At 38.7% G+C, this 21,739-nt stretch overlaps 1 protein-coding gene across 2 annotated transcripts in view; it reads left to right on the top strand.

Annotated features, from left to right (window-relative positions):
* Positions 1–16,476, top strand: part of LOC128483369 (glypican-5-like) — a 72,164-nt gene extending 55,688 nt beyond the window's left edge. For both annotated transcript variants that reach the window (XM_053459538.1, XM_053459537.1), the window contains one exon: positions 14,906–16,476. In XM_053459538.1, the coding sequence (XP_053315513.1) occupies positions 14,906–15,120 (215 nt within the window). In that variant the 3' untranslated portion in view covers positions 15,121–16,476. The remainder of the gene's footprint in view (positions 1–14,905) is intronic.
* The last annotated feature ends 5,263 nt before the right edge of the window (positions 16,477–21,739 follow it).

The following is a 21,739-nucleotide window of genomic DNA, read 5'->3' as shown; positions in this document are numbered from 1 at the left end:
TCCAAAATTGTTCTCATAGGGCTGGTTCGATCTGGAGTGGCCCAGTCCAGGTTGGACTGCCCCTTTGTGAACAATTTTAGAAAGGCCAAAGTAGATATTGCCCCTCTGCCCCCCTCCCCTGAACCAGCCCTCCCCTACTATCCTTCCATGGTGTGCACTGCACATGATAAGCCCAGTGCATATGTCCTCTGAGAAGACACCTCAATACAAACAGAATTATTTAGCTTTCAAATTAAATATTATATAATGGAAAACGTGAATTTAGTATTAATAATTAGTAATTTGCTGTGGAATATAGCTTCATATTTTGTTCTTTTATTTTCCTCTTGTGCTTAATAATGAATTCTCGCAACTTTAAACCTACTCTAAATGTCAAGTAAATGTCAAGGAAAATTAAAATATAAAAATGTTTGCGTGATAATCATTTCATTTGCTCAGATTTAAAGCAATAACTCAGTTATAGTTTGTATATATTCCAATGTAATCACCCATTGACAGGATTATAACTTAGGCATCCTGAGTCATCCTTGACTCAAAGAGGTGATCATTGTATTTTTTCCCTTTTTTCCATTCCCCGATGTACCTTAGATGTCTGGCCAAGTGGGTTCACATTTTGTTTATAGACTGGTATTTAAGCCAGATACCAACTAAATCATGGTCTGTGTAGTGAGACAGTTCTGTGATACTCTCTTTGGGTGTGCTGTGTATTTACTGATTTCTTGACTATGATCATACCTAGGAAGTGAGCTAGACCTGTGTTTATTTAAATACTAGCCCTTTAATAGCTCACAGAGAGACTTAAAATGTGTTAACCAATTGTCTCTAATACTGGTCGATTAGCAAACCTTGATTTCTTGATGCTGTACCAGGCCTTAGGCCAGAGGACCAAGCTTTTCCTATACTTGATCTTATCCAAAAGGCAGAGAAGCGAAATATTAACACGTTGTCACGGAGCTGGATAGCGACTACCTCCACTGACAACACACTATTTCTCCGGTTTCCCAGTCACTAGCCGAGACTCAGTGTAGATAATAACCAAAATGAAGACTGCTTTATTTTTCACACAAAAGGGCTGGATATAGGCAGCAAAGCACATATTAATATAAAACAAGATATTGGGATACAAACCGCCCCCTTAATCTGCCTCCCAGAGACAACAGGGTCAGTAAAAGAAATTAACAATACAATCGGGCCCCAACCTCCACTATCTATTTCTGGCCAAAATCAGTTACAAGGTTTGGTGGCCGGAGTAAATGTCTGTAGTGGTGGAACTGGGGGGGGGGGGGGGTGTCTGATACAATGATACAACACATTAATGCACCATGGGGTGGGGGTGTCTGACATTAAACTGAAACAGAGATAATCCCCTCAGCAAGTGATGCTTCTGGGGATAGACACAGAAGTCTTTACAAGGCCAGGGCCCATAGACGTTAGGGAGGAGACTGGCTTTCAGGCCACTCCAGTGGGCCCAGTGATGGAGGGTTCCGTCACACACATTGCTAACCAAAATTCTGAATTTCATTTTCTCTTGTAATGGTCTTATGTGGTGGGAGATCCTGTGTCCAGTTGGTGGAATTAGGGTAGTAAGTAGCAGGGAGTAGCCACCTATAGATGGTTATTGATATAACCGAGTAAATCATTTATAAGAATATATTTTATTTACACAATTTAATACAAAAACACATTTCTGCTTTTTCTGTAGAAATTACTGTAACTTTTAATAATGTAGAATACCGTGATACACTCTTACCCACCAAACATATGTAGATAATAGAAAAGAAGAAAATCATGGGAAGAAAGAGGTACAAGGGAGTTTATGGCCTTAAGGAGGGACATTAGGCAGGTATGTTATCACATCGTAGTATACTAGCACCATGTAATGATGTCCTACATCAGGAGACTTCTCGTAAAAGCTGAAAGTGAAACGATTATGAATTTAACATGTGCTTTATACATAATGATTCAAACAACAACCTGCTCCTCTTACATCATCATTTGAAAGGGTAGTTTTCCGGCCCACAGTTAGAGGATTCATGGTGATAAATTGCAATCTAGATCTTAATTTCTGACATTAGCATTGAATTTTACAGTGTTTTCCACCAAGCTGTGAACACAATAAAGGAGATGTGTAGCTCAAGCTGGCTGGTCTAGTGAACTTGGGCGTTTAATCCAAAAACACAGAGCAGGATATGTGTACACTGTGAGGAATTATGAATGATTTCATTGTCCGTCCTGAGTTGTGTGCTTGTCCATTCATGTATAGGAACCATATACAAGGCCCCATTTGTTTAATTTCTGTTCTTTTATTTAACCGCAGACCCCCTCTTTTTGGCCAAGGACCGTTCCTTTCTTCACAAAGAATTAGCCCTGATCTATTTGACATGGTTGTCAGGTCATGCTCTCCAGCCCACAACTTGGCTTTGTTCAGCCTGTACACATTTTCTCATCATGGTCTTTTATTCCAAACAAAAAGGCATACTGAAACCAATTTTGTAGTCTCTGTCCATCCTGAACCTAGTGTCTTGAAGATAATGCATGACCTTGATTATTTGATGTTGGAAGGAAATGGAAAATGTTAACATGTATTTGAGATCTAGTGGCCACTCCTATGTTTAAGCAGATACCATAGGGGTAAAATGTGTAAGGGTTACTTACAGTATTATATTGGTTTACTTATATTGTCAGTATAACAAAAAGTACTCTTTAAGGCAATACTGAGCCATTGATGTAACTACAGTGGTCACAGCTAGCGCAGCTGCAATGCAATTTATGCTATGTTCCTCCACGTTTTTTTTTAGAAGCAGAACATACAGGGCTATAAATAATTGAAAAAACACTAATATTGTAGAGCTTCTTGATGCAAAGTGGCAAAATTCCAAAAATATCTTGATTGGGTTTTTGCCTTCTTTTGTATCAAAAGCAGGAAGGATAAGTAGAAGGGGTTGAACTCGATGGATTTAGGACTAGTTTCAACCTAAATTACTATGTTACTATGTACAATGTAGGCAAAAACTAATTGAACATCAAAGAGCTTGTTTTGTTTTTGATAAAAAATGTCCGATTTACAGATCTTACTGTCTACAGTGCAATATGATTCTTGGGGATTCTAAGTTGTATTTATTGACCTGTCTGTTCTAACAAGCGTATACCTCCTCAAGGGCATTATTCCCATACCATTTAAATATGCTTCACATTTTGGAATGTATCTTCAAATCCTCTTATATGAAATATAAAGGTTTGCATGTGACTTAAAATAAAGCTTTTAGTGATTTGGACACTCCAGGAGAGAAATGTGTTGAGACTTTGACTGTTTTTATGATGTTTACAGAGGTGTATGTGTTTGCAACTATGTTACATATATATATATACACTCACTGGCCACTTTATAAGGTACATCTGTTCAATTGCTTAACACAAATAGCTAATCAGCCAATCACATGGCAGCAACTAAATGCATATAGGCTTGTAGACGTGGTCAAGACAACTTGCCGAAGTTCAACCCAAGCATCAAAATGGGGAAGATAGGGATTTCAGTGACTTTGAATGTGGCATGGTTGTTGGAGCCAGACGGGCTGGTCTGAGTATTTCAGAAACTGCTGATCTATGCACAACCATCTATATGGTTTACAGAGAATGGTCCAAAGAAGAGAAAATATCCAGTGAGCGGCAGTTGTGTGGACGAAAATGCCTTGTTGATGTCAGAGGAGAATGAGCAGACTGGTTTGAGATGACAAAACAGTAACTCAAATAATCACTTGTTACAAGCAGGGTATGCAGAATACCATCTCTGAACACACAACATGTCCAACCTTGAAGCAGATGGGCTACAGCAGCAGAAGACAACACCAGGTGCCACTCCTGTCAGCTAAAAACAGGAAACTGAGGCTACAATTCACACAGGCTCACCAAAATTGGACAATGGAAGACTGGAAGAACGTTGCCTGGCCTGATGAGTCTCGACTCCAGCTGCGACATTCAGATGGCAGGGTCAGACTTTGGCGTAAACAACATGAAAGCATGGATCCATTCTGCCTTGTATCAACTGTTCAGACTGGTGGTGGTGTAATGGCGTGGGGGATATATTCTTGGCACACTTTGGGCCCCTTAGTACCAAACCGTTTAAACGCGACAGCCTACATGAGTATTGTTGCTAACCATGTCCATCCCGTTATGACCACAGTGGCTACTTCCAGCAGGATAATGCACCATGTCACAAAGCTCACATCATCTCAAACTGGTTTCTTGAACTTGACGTGAGTTCACTGTACTCCAATGGCCTCCACAGTCAATCTAATAGAGCACCTTTGGATTGTGGTGAAATGGGAGATTTGCATCATGGATGTGCAGCCAACTAATCTGCAGCAACTGTGTGAAGCCATCATGTCCATACGGGCCAGAATCTCTGAGGATTGTTTCCAGAAAAACAGCCCTAAAACATTTAAGAGCCACCACCATATGGCTACCACTCTGTATGCGCGAAAACCCACCTGAGGTGTTTATTGTCTATCTCAAGACGGTTGAGTTTGCTGTTGAGAGTAAAGGCTGATGAGAGTAGAGGCTTTTAAAGAGGCTAGATTAAAGATTTAAACAATAACACTATTTTCCCAGCCTTCTTTGTTCATATTTAGCAAGGGTACCAATATAAGTAGAGGGCACTGTGTATGTATGTATGTATGTATGTGTTTTCTAATTCCAAGTGAACAGTGTAAAGCAAAACTGTAAATAGTAAGCAAGTTACATATATCCTGCCGCACTGCTGTATGTCTCTGATGGAGACAATCACAATGCATAATCCAATATTGCCTTATAACTGCAGGTGTGGAAACAATAACAAGCTCAGGCAGTGGATCAATAGAATTACAGTGATAGATGGGAATTTAATCCGATAATGTTCATTAGCCAGCTTTCTGAGCTCTTTAGCAGCAGGGCCCATGATAGGGAGGTGGTCTTCAGTCTGGGGTCAGTTTCATTTGGCTGCAGTCATTACTTCACATATTACAGAGCCACGTCTCTACAAGTGCTGATGGATAAACTTGACTTACTGTGTGCTGCTGACTAGATCATACCTTTTATTCCTTGCTTTGTTGTAATATTAAATGTGACAGAAGACAATAACTACCTGATTTACGCAATCTACCTTCTTCCAGTTCCCATAAAAGCTTCAGGCCATGTTTTGATTTTCGCATGCTAGCTGCATGTATAACACATACATTATTAAAGTATATAAGCATGATGTATTTTATTTAGTGGACACATGACCACTATCCTCCAGGGATAGTCAAGCAGAGCCGTTGCTAGTTTCTTTTGCGCCCGAGGGAAGAATGGAAAATTGTGCCCCCTGGGATTTTTTTTTTTACAGAGGTTGTTTTATTTACACTGCCTTTACACACACCTGCCCATAAACACACACATACACTGCCCTTACACACGACTGCCCATATACGCTGCCTTTACACAAACCTGCCCATAACCACACATATACACACACCAGCTTACAAACACACAGATACCTACACTGCTCTTACACAAACCTGCCCATACACACACACAAGCTTACAAGCACACACATATATAGACATACACTGCCCTTACACCCCTTTCTCCCCATCACTTATCTTTCTCATCCTGTTGTGAAAGCGCGAGGTCTGTCACTCCAGGCCTCTGCTTTAGTGCTCCCTAATCACTTTAGAGATTAGTGAGCACAGGCGCGCAAATGATCTGTTGCCTATATGGCATATCATGCAAATTTAGCTGTTATAGCTATTCTTCCCCACAATGTGTTATAATATCCCTCTTTAACACAGAACCCCGCAAAAAGCATGTACTCTGTATGAGCAGGATGACTAGATAAAGGTGCATTAATGCTTATTTAACATCAAAATAATTTCATTTCACAAATGAAGAACCTTTTTAATGGAATGTGGAACTCTCAGATGTGCTACCTTCTAATCAATATCCATCTCTGGTTATCATATACCATCTTGCCAGATGAGCACAAAACGTACAGTTTACTATGCAGTTATTGTACCGAAGGAATTCAACTTTAGCAACTGATGTGTTCCAAAATGTTTGCTCTTTTCCTTTGACCAGTGTAAATCGGTATATCACTGATGTTTCTTTTTTAGGGTAGTGTTAAATGTAGTAAATACTTTTAAAAGGCACTGAAAGCACTGAAAGCTTTTGAAGTATATAATTTACCTTTAGATTTCCAGGGGACAGTTAAGAGGAAAATAGAAAACCCAAGAAAAGAACTGTCATGGTACATCAGAAAATAGGGACATCTGGTCATAGATACATAGAATGACAGCTCATCTATTTTGCCCATTCTTTACTGTTGTAAAAATATGTTGTGCGCAAAATTAATAGATTTACTTCCTTCACTTGAAGTATTGATGTTGAGTATATGAGAACTTTCCAGGATAGGCTACCCAGAACTCTCACTCTTCGGAGTAGGGGAGTGGGTAGCCCCAGACAGCATTTAGTGGGAGAGAGTATGTCTTTCAATTTAAAAAAAATCAAAAAAGCATTACAGATTTATTTTAATTATGGTCAAATAATGTAATATATGTTAAGTATCCTTCATATTAACCTTTCACATTTTTAATTGAGGATTCAGACATTTATTTGTCACTGAAGCAGGCACATTCCGTATGAATATAGTTGAAAGCAAGAATAGACACAGATCTAAATAGCTCCCCTAGGCTAAAAACATAGGCTGAAAACATAAATAATAATTGACTGGCAAGATAAAGACATGCACACACGCCCGCCCACATACACACATGCCTGCCAATATACATACACACATATGGATTCATGCTTGCCCCTACAGGCACACAGTTACTCACTCTTACACAGACACGCTTGCCCTACTATAAATTGCCCTCACAAACACTTTTAAAACACACACAGAATCTATCTTCATTTTCTCTTTATTTTCTTTTTCTCTCTTCTTTTACTCTTCATGCCATTTCTTTTATCTCATCTTCTTTTATTCTAACTTTTTTTATTATTGTCTTCACATTCTTCCTATACTCTCTTCACTCTCTTCCGTCCACTCACTTTCTTTCCTCCCTCTGTCACTCTCACGCTCTCTCTTTCTCTTCTTCATCAGTCATATCCTACAGTCCCTCATTTCAGTGCTCCCTTGCAAAATGAAGGTCTGGATTTAATTTTAAAATTAAGAATTGCCTTGTAGCAGACGTGATAGAGACTAATACAGTACAACAATTTACTTATCCATGCAACTGGTCCAGTCTGCCCTTAACAAATAACAATATTTTGTATTATGTCACCTTATTATGCCCTTGTGTTATGTTGAGGATAGAATGTTCCAGTTGCATGAACTTTTTCATTGTGCAGGTGTGTAGGTGTAGGTATGATATAGAGCAAATAAGTACAATTTTGTAAAAAATTTAAAAGTGATCCCCTAACCTTGTTTTTGAAAGGTAATGTTCTTTACGTTAGAGATTCACTGTTAAGGAGCGGCCAACAGTGACTTTTTCAGTCCCAAGATTTCTATTATCATTTCTGCTGGAAAAAAAATATTTGAGACATTAGTCCTGTAATGCATCATGGGTGGTTTTCCATTAGAGAGCTGTATGCTGGTGGTCTGAGGCCTTTAACCTCTGATGATGGGCCATGGTACTTTCCAGTTATCCATGTTGTGTGCTGGTTGCCAGCTGGATCCCCTTCATTTTGTCACTGATCCAGGCAGTGACTCATTCTCCTCCTGTAGACGTTGTATTAAACAGAAATGTACAACAAAATTGGCAAAAGTAACACTAATATGCCATTGTATGGCGTGCTGTGAGGTGACAAGCAGGAGCACAGAACCAGACCGGGCAATATTAGCATTGTCAAAATATGTAAAAATCTATTTAATTTGTAGCACTGTTAGATGAAAAATACTATTATGCTATAAATATGTATTATTAAATTGATAATTATACGTCAGTGACATGAGCGGACTAAGCATTAAATTCTAGATCCGACGTATCTTAATGATTATGGTACTGTGTAGACATTTGAGTGCTCTCACAAGTTATAACAGCTATTTTAGCTTGAACAGGCGTGGAGACACTCCAAAATTCAGAAAAATCTCTACAGAACTGGAAGAATTTGTGTCAGCTTCAGGTTGAACCCTGTCATTGATGATTCTGTATGTTTGGCATGAACAAAAAAAAATTCTAGCCTTCGTGCAGAGCACAGTGCGTCTGTTTTCATGCAAGATCTGTTTCCAGAGCTGCTCTTGATCAGATGGGTGTTTGATGATCAGTATTTTCTTTCTAAATATTCACAAGAGTACGGAGTCCAATCAAAGCCCACGTCAATAACTGTCAGCAGTGATAGAGCTGCAGTTCTGGTCGGCTGACTGAAGACATTGGTGTGAAGAAAAGGCGATGTGTACTGAATATTTGCTAAACTAAAGGCAATTACAAGCTGGCAGTGACAGACACAATGCCTAATAAAGAGATGTTTGGCTTATCTGCTAAGAATATTTAACTCTTTATACCCCTGCCGCTATCCTTGAGAGTTATTGCTTTCCCTATTGGTGTTGCAAAATCCAGATAAGACCCAGAAAGGAAAATATTACTGAGTTATATATAAAATACAATGTCATGGTTTGGAGGATGTGGTCATTTTAACTAGGTGCTCATAAACTGCTCCTTGGAGTAATGGTAACGAAACATCACTTCTCCCTATTTAATACACCAATGCAATTCCAGGCTGATAAATAGATAGGGTGTATATATCCCTGCCAAAAGGGATACTTTCACTCTGCTTTAATAATATCATGATGGATACATCTAGTAACTAAAAAATATTTTATAATTAAATGTATACATTGTAGATATTAGGTGTTTAATGTACAATATTGCATATGATATTTGTATAGCAATCCTTTTTCTATACAAAGTCAAAGGCATTTGTGTGCACATTGAAGGTGATTTACCCTATTGCATGTTGACTGTTTTATATTAGAATGTGCTTTTATATTTACCAAATATGATGAGCCCACAAAAAAAACCTAATTTAGGGTTGGCCCACTATTTTTCCAAGGCAAACATACACAACATGTTCCATGTTAGCAATTTAATTGTGCTGGCCTGCAACTTGTGAAATATATGTGTCCTTGCAATGATGGCCAATGTGGCATCCCTACCTCTAGCCATCCCCCTAAGAACTACACTGCTGTGAAAAAAGCATGTGCCCCTTCCTGATTTATTCAGTTTTTTTCTTATTGGTCACATATAATGTTTCATCCAGGTAATTTAAATATAACACAAAACCAATGCAAATACACACAAAATGCAGCTTTTAAATGGTAATTTCATTTATGGAAGAAAAATAGTTAGTTAAAATCTATATTACTTGTGTCAAAAAGTAATTTCCCCCCTACACTTATAACTGGTTGCTTTACCCTTGTCTTGCAACTGCAATAAAAACATTTTGTATAACTGGCAATAAGTCCTTTACGTTGCTTTGGAGACATTTCAGCCCACTCTTCTTGGCAGATTTTTTTTGGAGGGTTTTCGTCGATAAGCTCATTCCACAAGATCTTAATCATATTCAAGTCAGGACTTTGACTAGGCCCCTCCAAAACCTTCCTTTTGTTTCTCTTGAGCCATTCAGAGGTGGGCTTGCTTTTGTGCTTCTGATCATTGTGCTGCTGCATAAGCCAACTGTGCTTGAGCTTGAAGTCATCTGATGGCCAACATTCTACTTTAGGATTTTCTGTTAGAGATTAGAATTCATGGTTCCTTCGGTTATGGCAAGTCGGCCAGGTCCTAAAATCAGCCCCAGCCCATCACACTACCACCACCACCACCGTGTAAGATGTTCTTATTGTGGAATGCTGTGTTAGCTTAACATCAAATGTAATAAGACCCATGTTTTCCAAAAAGTTCCACTTTCACTAATCAGTATTCTTTGACAAATGTTTTTTTTTTTTTATCAGCAGTGGTTTTTTGGCTTGCAACACTAACAAATGGCGTTAGATAGCTTTTTTATCATTTTTTATCATTTAAAAACTGCATTTTGCGTTCACTCTGGTTATATTTGTCTAATATTAAAATTAGTTTAACAAATTTAACAAATGTCACAAATATGCATACGCAGAAGAAATTGGGAATGGGGAAAATACTTTTTCACAGCACGGTATGTAAATCAGAAAATCAGTTTTTATGTTTATGATCGCTTGGTAATTTGCTTTTCAACCTTCTAGAACCTTTAGGATAAATTTATTTTTAGAATTTCTAAATTGGTGCTACAGCCCCCCAATTTGATGTTTGGGCCTATTTAAGATGTTGTGCATTTAGATAAGCCATTAGTTGCATTTTTAGCAAGTTAAGATAACCAGCTTTTGACATCTTGTTTTTTCTTCTAAAGTTTTAATCAATACAAACTATAGCTTCTTTCGCCTACTTTTGTGTCCTGTTTCCAAAAAAACAGTGAGGCAAAATCAAACCTGATTTATTTTTGCAAACAGGTCCTTATTTAATAACAATATTGTGGAGCAGGCCCTTTTATAATAATATTATTTTGGTACAGGCCCTTATATAAGAAACATTTTGTGGAGCAGGATATTTTCTGCTGCTTAGTATTAGGTATGAGAAGCTGCACAAACCATTCTTAACATAATTACTTCCCATTTCATAGCACGGTCAGCGCCTAAAGCGACATATACTTATCAGTTATCAGTTTAATATAAATTAGCTAAAGGCACAGGAATTTTGGATAAACATTTCAGAAATCTGTTCAAACCTGCCTGCTGACTTCCTGCATTATACGCCCAGGCCATGGTCTGAACTCCAAACTATAGGCGTATCTGTTGACAGTATGGATTTTCATGAGTTCAAAACCTATAACAAGTCTGGGATTAGACAAGGATGAAGTGTATTTGAACAACTGCTGCAGGTTTGCTTTTCGTTGATTCCTACCAACTTACGTTAAGAGCAAATAAACCCTACCACTGTGTATTATAGCTTTTGATTCGGGGCTGGTCTTGGCACCAAGTATTATGGGGCGTTGCATGGGAAGCCTGAATCATGGGGGCGCCTGGAGTTGCATATTCTTACGATTGAAGTGGCCCTGTGTCAAGTTACTAAGGGCAAATTCCCGGCTCCCCTCTTACCTCCCCTGATTTATCTCCTTTCTAATAGATCACATTTTATTGTGTAAACACAGAATACTTGTTTACAACCATAACGGTATCTAAAAGGGAAAAACAATTGGGGCGGAGGTGCCAACGATTATTCTTGGCTGGGGTACCATTTGGTCTAGAAATGGTCCAGCTTTCATTGCACTCAAATAAAACACCATTTACATCCAATTACAGCTATCCATCCCAATGGTAAACTAATGCTAAACCATCTGAAATGATGCTCTAAACACTTTCAATAAAACTTCAATAACAGCCATGTGCTATTTAGACAGAGCACTGCCTGCACTCTTTAGTATGTTAGGCGAATAGACCTTAAGCAGATCTGTCATTTTAGTCCTTTCTACTTAACGTCTAATCCTGTAAAACAACACAGAAATACACTATCAATGTACCTACTTTTGTGCCACCTGACAATTAAATGTTGCTGCCAAAATTACGATTGAAGTAAAATGTTACATGATTAAATAATAATTTTTGGAAAAGGTCTCCTTAGTACTAGGAATGATGCTTCTAATGTAATTGCATTTAGTTATAAAAGTGTTTATATTATCATTCAGGAGAGTAGGTAGAAGACGCTCTTAAGACCACAGTGGGAAGCAAGATGTTTCCAAAGAAAATGATTACACCTATCTGAACCAATTAGTAATGTACATTTTGAAAGAGTTAAACCATATTGCTCGAGCTTTTAAATTCATGAAGGTTGTTAATATGGGAGCAGTCGAGGCTGTTAAACTTTATAACAACACAACCCTCTCTTGTCAGGCATCATCTTTGAAATCATTGCTAAAACATGAAACGCTATAACTATGAAAAATGCTACTTCGGTTAAACCAAGGGCAAGGCCTCATCAGAAAGGCATTCATCAAAAGATGAAAAAATAAAAGCATTCAAATGAACAGTCAATGAAAAAAAAATAAGAGAGGAAGTCCTGCACACAACATAACATTTACAGTTATCCCTCCCCAATTGATTTCTCTGTGATCTGTTGATAAGAGCCGCAAGGGGGACTTCTGAGTTTTGATATAATTCAGAGGTGATTTACCATGGGTCCTAAGCTGGCGATATGACCCATACCCATGTTATTCAGTAGAACCTAATTTTAAAACAGTAATTGATTGTTAAGTTATTGTTTGTATTGGCTGAATAAAAAGTAAGGAAAATTGCTGTTGATGTTCACAGCTGGTATGGGTACTTTACCCCAAACGCATCTCAACAGGTTCTGCTTCCTTTGTACTCTATGGAATCTATATGCCGTCATCTATGCAGTGACGTACATATGTCGACTCAATGTATATATTAGCACTATCTGTGAACGAATACAAATAAAAAAAAAAAAAAGGTATAAAATCTGTGAAACTGTGTTATATGAAGCGTGATAACGATTGAAATATGCTCATTGGGCTGTTTGTATTTATGGGGAAGTAATTTCAGAATTCAAAACTGAAATCATTAGAGCAGGACATGAAAATGGTCCGACAGATTATAGGCTGCTCTTACATTTTCAGTGCGAGTAAACCATGCAGACGACGTTATAAGTCATGGAACATATTGCCAAGGCGGTGGCGCTATATTTTGTTTTGTACACCTGAGCAAATGTTTTCTCAAAAAAATCAATAAAAACTTTCAAGCAAAGTTGAGGCTCTGTAGCAAGGTCTAGAGATTCTGGTCACTGGTAAAAAGCCTAGTTTTCTTCCTGGCTCCTAGGACCATTGTTTTATCATTAATGCACCTGCTCCTTAAACCTCTGAATATTTAAGCACATATAAAACACATAATCTTTTTAAGAAACTAAGTAGGACCTTCCATTAAATTTGATTTGAAAGCTGTAACTGTAACAGCTGTTCTGTGTGTGTCTGGATATGTTAATGTGTATATGGGTATTATTATTATTTATTGTTTAACAGCTCCATCATTCTGTTGCGCTGTACAATGGGTAGACAGGACCCAAATAGTGTATAACATAAAAACGGTGAGGAGGGCCTTCTTTGTTAGTGTGTGTGGTTATGTTAATGTATGTGTATGTCTGGGTTATTTTATGTGTGTGTGTCTGGGTATGTTAGCTGATGTGTGTGTTTCGGGGAGGGGGTTAGTTTGAGTGTCTGGTTGCGTAGTCTGTCGAGATCAGTCTCTGGATAGAATGTATAGAACACATTTGCTCCCCATGAAATAGCTGGACTGCAGGCAGTAAATGTACCAAGAGAATTCAGATAATTTCTATACACTGTTCATATCCACTCAATGTACTCTCCTTTCTCATCTTCACCCCTGTAAACTTATTGTTTGCATCTTAATGTACCAGTGGCTCGCACATTATTGCATCCTACAACTTAGAAACAGTGACCCAATCCTAAAGGCAGAAGAAACACTTTTCTCCGTATTACTTGTATGATCTCCATTCACTGAACATTTTAAAACATAGTTGAAAAGTCAGAGAGAGAACTAAGAGCACTTTAAAAATGACTTGATTTAGGCTATTTTCTCTGTAGATGGAATACACATAATTCACAGTTTATGGCAGGTATGAGGAGGTTAAAGGCTAAAATAGTCTCCTAAGGTTTAGAAAAAAAAGGGATAAGTAGTTTCACATGGCAAAATGTGTTGCTCAGCTACTTAGATGAATAGTATAGGACATGACCCTTTACTCTGTTCAGCCTATCATATTCCCTGTGTATATTCCAATCACAAGTATGGATTTTTAATCAAAAAGCAATAACACAGCTATAGGTGTACATGGAAAGTACAAACACATGCAGGGTGAAGATGATAAATAGCTATGAATCATAGAGAGAGAGGGGGCTGAGGGATTGACCAGCCATCCCAAGAGAACAGAGAAGATGAGGCTATGAAATGTCTGCCCATGAAAGTGACATTGATGGAAAGCTTTATGTGGGTGTCTGTCACCGCTCTGATGGCTCCTCTGGAATGTATTCCCATTTCTCTTTAATTGTAGTGCACAAGGTTTTCTTGTTTTGCAGCATTCAAACAGTATCCACCAAGATGCTGTATGATCTCTAATTGCAGACAGTGTTCTTTATCACTTGAGAGCCTACATCTGTACCATCTGACAACTATAGAGAAAGATGCCAATCCTGCACAAGGGGGGTGTTAGTGTCTTATCAGGATTCATTATATTCACAGACACAAGCACCTGTATAGCGTACAAACATTAAAAAAACACCCACCTTGCCCATGTTCCAGTCTTGTCAAAGTAACTGTTAAAAGCTTTACATTAAGTAACCATAATCATTCTGTTTTACTCCCCTCATTATTTTTTGTTGCCATGAGTATTTTCATTGTTTGGCTAAATAATTCTTGATAACCCATTACAGACACCAGATATCTACATCCTTTAGTCATAACATATGTGCTTTATTCCGTTACAAATATTCTGTTTAGCTGGCAGCATTCTCAACAAACATGTGGAGTACCCAAATTAGGCAGTGTACAAAGTGGGCAAAAGGGGTGCAATACCCCATGATTTTAGGAGCCATCCAAATAATGTGGCTATAAGGTGTTGTTATGGGAAGAGACAGGCATGACATAACATTCTGTTATCCTGGCCTTGGACACAGAGAAAGTGTGATTTATGCATGTGTTATTGTGAAGTTCACATGCAAGAGACAACTAAGAACCACTGGCTACTACTACTTCATTTTAACATATGATGCATGGAAAATTAACATGTTCATAATTTGTTATAGTTCTTTAATAATAAAGATTACATTTTATCTGTTTCAGATGCAAAGTCGAGATCAGAGGTTTCCAAGGAACTACAACCCACCGTAAAAGTACCCAGGCTTCCTACCCAGAGTACACCCAAGACTTCACAGAAAAAGCTAAATGTAGCAGGCAATGGTAGTAAAATAAGAGTTCCTTCATCTGGTCTGGTGGTTACATTATTAATCATTTGTCAGGTCATGTTACACCTGTCCAATGCAGCAGCTACTTTCTAAGGTCACAATGCCTTCAATATATATGCAAGCAAAAGAAAGTACCTTTACAGGGTGGACATGAAGCATGTAGATGATCCTAATGTTGCCTGACTTTAAATGGACAATGGGTTGGCCGCTGGACACATGCGCCACGAACAGTTAAGATCCAAATAATGCTTTATAAACAACTCTCATGAAATATCCTCAATACAAACTCGTACAAAGGTTTCACAAGTGTGGCTTGCAGGGTAAGCATCGAGTTGGACGTTAGGTGAATAGACTTTGTGAAGAAATACATATCCTTCTAGTGCTATACACTCTGCAATGCCACGTACCTGCCAAGACTAGTAACACCACATTTAAACCTGCTGAAAGTTTCCATGCACTTTAGAAGCCGGTAGGCAAACGTCTGCTTTGCATATTATCTATACCTCTGGCAATCTCCTTGCATACATTTTATATCATTCATCTAAATGTCACCAGACACTTGTGTTCTTCTCACAACAGTATTTTTCAACTTTTCTGTGTACTTGATACCGTATCGATGATTAGCGTTAGCTCTCTTTTAATGTATACCAAAATGGTACCGGTGTGATGTTACCTGCTATTTCTAATGCCACAAACTGAAGATGAACTAGGAAGATGTAACAACTCATGAATGAAGGAGAATCAACAATTTTTCAAGCTGCCAAGGTCACGTTTTATGTTGGCATCCACAATGCCTTCCTAAGTTTTATGGACTATGCAATTTACAGGTCAAAGTAGTGCACATAAATATAGATTGGGGTAACAGTTTACAAAGATTATAACAAAATATACTTCTTACATCATAGATTAAAACAAGGCGGATCTAATGAGCATAGTATTTCTCTCTAGACAAGGTGTCATTGTTTATCTTTTAGTTTTTTACAGTGAAAATATGTTCATGGATTTAGGCTTATCTTTTACTTACTGGAATGGTAATGCTGTAGCAGCACTGCACCAGATAAGAGGTGCATCCTCTGTTCCTTCAGGTTGGGGATTGTTACACCTATAGCAAAGTGGTTACTTGTGATGTGGCTTTTAGTACATAGTATTTTATGAACCTTTATATCATTGTTCTATTTTAATTTTTTTTAAGTGCAACAAATGTAGTGCGTGTCATGCTGTTAATTCAAATATCTGCAAAAGAGATGAGAATTGTTGATGTAGCTGATGCAATGTATCTAAAATACAAGGAAATCAGTTTTAAGAAGTTCATCAGCCTTTCATTGTCTTATGCTTGACACGTCAAGTTTAATGTGTCTGTTCCTGTCCTGATGCATACATTTGCTTACATGTTATAAATTATAATCATAAAAGGTAACATAAGTGGAATAAAATATCCAATTTAAGAAACTGTGATAAAAAAAATCACTAAATCGAAAGTTTCCAGGAGAAATACAATGAAACAAATGAATTGATACGGGGAAATTCCCATACCTCCAGCTGTCTTGAAATGCTGAGTGAGGGGTGGACTTACAATTGAGAAGTCGAGTCGACAAATTAAGTACACAAGTATGGTCCTTTATAAAGCATCGTAAAATTTGTGAGTTGAAGATGCAACTGTCCCATAAACTCATACTTTAAGAAGTACATAATAAGTTTCTCAGCTGTACTTTAAGTCTAACATGAGCACCTTAATTTAGTGTTCACTCCAGCATAGTATGGCGTTAACCAGTAAATGGTCAGCTCACCTATTACTCCAATTTGCAATGCCCAAGATTTATCACAAATACAAATAATTTCTAGCTTATGCATTTAAGTCCCACGAATTTATTGTTCTGAACATGATGGTACCAAATGCTTCACCTCTAGTTGCCTTGTTGAGCCATGTTTGGCGTTAGTTTGACTTATCTAGATTGAAATATAAGGCAATTAATACACCAACTAAGGCAATATCAATTATTTTAAAAATGTAATTTACATATATTAGGAACCTATAAAATCATTGCAGGCCTCTTTCTGTAGGCCCTTAGGTATACAGCCCACCTTTGAGTTTATTCATTAAATATGAGTCAACCCCAATCAATTTAATGAACCCTTCGTGGGTGTAGGTTTAAAATCCAGGTTCTAAAAAAACAAGGTCCAATGAATACAAAGTGTGATTTGTGGATGTGACATTATGTCAATGTGAATGTGTAGCTTTTTCCGACGTTTAACATACCATGTAACATTCTATATGGAGAACTTTTGATTAACACAAGATCACAGACCTCTCTAAAGTGCTTGCATTTTATGCAGTACAACTAGTAGGGTAAGGAAAGCATACTGGTTGCATCACTTTTCTATAAATGGTGAGTACATTGTTCCTTATTATAATTCATCTTATACAAAGCAGGAACAAAAAGCATTCTTACAACTCGGCTGCGATGGATATTGTGCCTCAGTACCAGTTGTTTACTACCTTTATACTAAAAGTGCCTGCATTAAAAAGGAATCGCCAGCAACACAGAGACGCAACTTGTGTATGAGTACTACTTACTGTCAAAGTGCAACGTATTTCTCACCTTTCTGGCACTCTTTTGGCTACCATCTTGTAATGTGTGTACAAACCCTTAAAGAACGCACTGATACAGAGGTGTCATGTAAATCATATGCTCTCTGTAGTAATGATGGGATACATTGCTACTCCCTGACCCGTAAGACCAATGTAAGTTTGTGATACTGATGTAAACATGACATGTGGACAACTTTGGACAAAGAGCCCCGGGATCGTCCATATTTTTAATGCGTATATATCTTTATAATATGCACTACCTGTCTTTACTTCTGTTTGTTTCAAGTTTCTGTGTATCAAATTAGTTATTGCTATAAAAGTTCTATTAAAATATTTTATGACAAAAAGTGTTGTTTCATTCACCAAGGCATTGTATTATTGTATTTCCACCACTAAATTGAATATTATTTGCGTAATATATAGTAGTACCCATTGGCAGTATGGTAACAAAGCAGAAAAATGCTCTATATTTTAAAAAGTTTGCCATAGTTGTACAGCCCACCGTAAACCATTCTACCTATTGGTCAAGTAGCTGAGCATTAATATCTTCCTTCTTCTGGTCCTTCTACTATTTCCTACTGGATAAATAAAATGTTTACTTTTGATGCTTTATTAAAGGTGATTGCTGGCAAAACTATGGATTATTCTATCTTGCACGATCTTGTTCTATTATATAAAGTAAAATAATAATAATAATGATAATGAGGGGAGACAGAATGAGTTGAATAGAACTCAATGAGATCACTAGATTCTTCGTGTTCGTCTTCGTCTTGGTTTACTAATCTCCCTGACACCCTTCCCCATGTAGCCTACCTTATAGATGCAGCATTGCAGGGGTAATGGGAGCCGAAATCCTTAGGTTCGCCGTCAGGGGTTAAAGGGCCGCTTGAACGACTTTATTGGTGGCCTGCAGGGGCCTCCTCTGGCATCAACCAATGACAGAGGAGCTCCCTGCGGGTGACCAATAGAGTCGTTCATACAGACGAATGGTCTCCCCAGGCCAAGTTCCTGGAGTTAAAGGGCCATGCGACCACGGCGAACCTACGGATTTCCACAGGTTCGCCGTCAGGAGTTAAAGACCTTTAACCCCTTCATTCCCCTATAGACGTACCGGGACGTCCAAAAATGCGCACTAAGAAACCCCTATGGACGTCTCGGTACGTCCAGCCCTTCGTGCAGCGTCAGGGACACATCCCTGCCGCTGCACGGGAGACCAGGCTGTCGTTTGACAGCCTGGACTCCCCCCTGGCAGCAGAAGCCGGCATCGCCGGCTTTCTGCTGCCCGATCTCCTGTAACAGCTTCCGCCATGGAAGCCGGTAAGCTGTTACATATGAAAGTGCCCGATCGCCAGTTGCAAACTGCGGGGATATCCTGCCCTCCGATGAGGCACAGAGACGCTGCGATCTCTATGCAGGTCTGTGAGGACCTGCATAGAGATCACAGTGTGATCGGTGCAGGGGGATCACGGGGAGGGGAGTGAGAAACCATCTCTCTCACTCCCCCTCCCGTCCTGAAAGAGAAAAGCAGAAAAAAAACATTAGTCCATTTAAAAAATCATTAAAATAATAATATAAATAATACTAAAAAAAATTATAATGTGAGCTGTGATGTCATTGTGACATCACTGGCATGTTCAGGAGGTCCCTAGGAGGACCTCTAACCATTACTCTGTAAAAAATATATATAAAAAATACAAAAAAGTGTAAAAAAAAAGTAAAATTTAAAAAAATTTAAAAAATATAAAAAAAAAGATAATAAAAAAATTCTTAAAAAAACCTTACTTCCCATTTCCCTAGCATAACATCTAGCCAGTATAACCCTCCTGCCCCCGTTCACAACCCCCAAACCCGTTAAGCCATAGGCATAAAAATTATACAAAATTGTACACCTAATAGTATGCTCTCTGGTGCTGGGAAAGTCTGGAAAATCTATATAAATTAGGTATTTCTAAAATCAGGACACCTGAATTGATAAACTTGGAGGGGATTTTCCATCACTTTACCTAATTTTGTGAGGATTCAGAGGGAAAATGTAAAAAAAATTAGTTTATTTTTCTAATCTTCGCTAGTTTTTACTAAATTTTTCATTCTAAATTTTTAGCTAATCATCCAACTATGGTATCAAACGAAAGCTCTATCTCTCCTTGAAAAAACAATATATAGTTTACATGGGTACACTATTCACAGGAAAATAGAATCATCGCTAAACCGACATACCCCAAAAATGGCAAAATTGCTCTGGGCTTTGAGGTACCAAAAACCCCTGGGATTGAAGGGGTTAACTCTTGGAGACTCTTGGAGCCTGCAGGGGCCTCCTCTGGCATCAACCAATTGGGCTACCAATAGACTCACTCACACGGTTCTTTAACTCCCGATGGTGCAACTTGGCCTGGGGAGAGCATGGTCTCCCCGCTCCAAGAGTTAAAGGTCCGTACAAGCGTCTCTATTGGCCGTTCGTACTGACCTTTAACTCTTGGAGCGGGAAGACCAGTGGTCTCTCCCGGCCAAGTTGCGGCACCAGGATTATAAATGTCTGTACGAGCGACTATTGGTTGCCAGCAGGGGGTTCGTCTACCATCTACCAAGGTGCATTTCATTGGTTGATGGCAGAGGAGGCCCCTGCCGGCCACCAAAAGAGTTGCTCCTACGGACATTTAAAATCCTGGCTCCAAAGCTGCTGCGTAGTGTGTTAACCCCATATTAACCCCTTCTACAAAAAAACGGCAAAAAAAAGTGATATTCGTCTTAATTTAACATAACGTGCAGCAAACGAAAACCCGAAGAAAGAAGTAGGAAGGGAAGAAAGAGAAGGATAAATGTTACACATGGTGGAAAGAAATGGGAATAGATGTTTGGTAGAAAGAGGAGGTTAAGAGATGAGGGAAAGAGGGTTAGGGGATAGCCGTTTTCTGGTCTCCTCTGATCTCTCTGTTCACAGGGACTGGTGAGGAGGAGAGGGGGAGGTCAGTACACTGTACTGCTGCAGAGAAAAAAAATGACAAGAGAAAGGGGATGAACGTGTAGTGTGCACACAGCGCCTGCCTTAAATTATAATATAATCCGTGCTTGTCAGTAGAGATAAATTAATGCACAGCCTTTTTTCCAGGCACTGAAATCGTTTTTGCCATTTGCATATTAATTATGATCTTTCATGAGACTTTTACTTTTATTTAATTAACTTTTACTCAATGTAAGCAAGACTTACTTTAATGAGAGGGTGGTGGATATGAGGAAGGGTTTTTTGTATAGGTATCTTTTGCTTTGCAGTGGTTAACTATAGCCTTTTTTGTTTTGTTGTATGTAACCTCTTGCACTTTGTCCTTAATGGTTTCCTAGGGAATTTGCATTTGCTAATACCTATTAAGCAGTACCAATTAGATTTATTTGACGCTGAATGCTTTAGTGTACCCAAGTTTTCTCGGAATGCTGCCAAAATGCTAATCATACCTTGTTTAAGCCTGCCTGCCTGCCCAAAGAAAAAGTAACACCTTGTACCATATTTGCTCGTATATCAGACAAGGTTTTTTTCAGAGCAAATGCTCTGGAAAATTCCCCTCGTCTTATATTCGAGGCCTGACTATAAGACTAAGATCCAGATCCCCCGCAGTGCTGCAGGGGACCTGGATCCTCCTCTCCGGCAGCCGGTGCACGTCTGCATGATGCGCGATGCCAGGCTTCTATGATGGAGCACCGTTGTGACATGATCTCCACCATAGAAGCCCCAGCGGAAGTACCGGGTAGCAGCAGAGGTTGTTGTGCAGATGTTCACTGGCTCCTCTCTGGCAGCCAGTGAACATCTGCCTGAACATCAGAAATTGTGTGAAGGAGAGATGACTCATCTATTGCGGTCAAACAAATGAAAGAAACAATTACATTTCAGCAGTTTTGCCAGTTGTTTTAGTTTGTTTTGTTGGGGTCTCTCCTCGTTATCGGAGATTCCTACAAATGTACAAAGCAAGCAACTTTCATTAAACGTTCGTACAGATCCAAATGCAGAAGTCTATTAATGAGCATGTGTACGTCTGTGCGAGAATGTTTCTGTGTGTGTGTGTGTAAGTATATCACTCTGTGTATGTAAGTATGTAGGTATCAGGGGCCCGCTGGCTCAGGTAGCAGAGAGGG

This window comes from Spea bombifrons, chromosome 3 (assembly GCF_027358695.1).
Source record: "Spea bombifrons isolate aSpeBom1 chromosome 3, aSpeBom1.2.pri, whole genome shotgun sequence".
Taxonomy (NCBI): Eukaryota; Metazoa; Chordata; class Amphibia; order Anura; family Pelobatidae; genus Spea; species Spea bombifrons.
The sequence above is the reverse complement of the archived record's forward strand: the minus strand, read 5'-3'. Positions and strand labels throughout refer to the sequence as shown.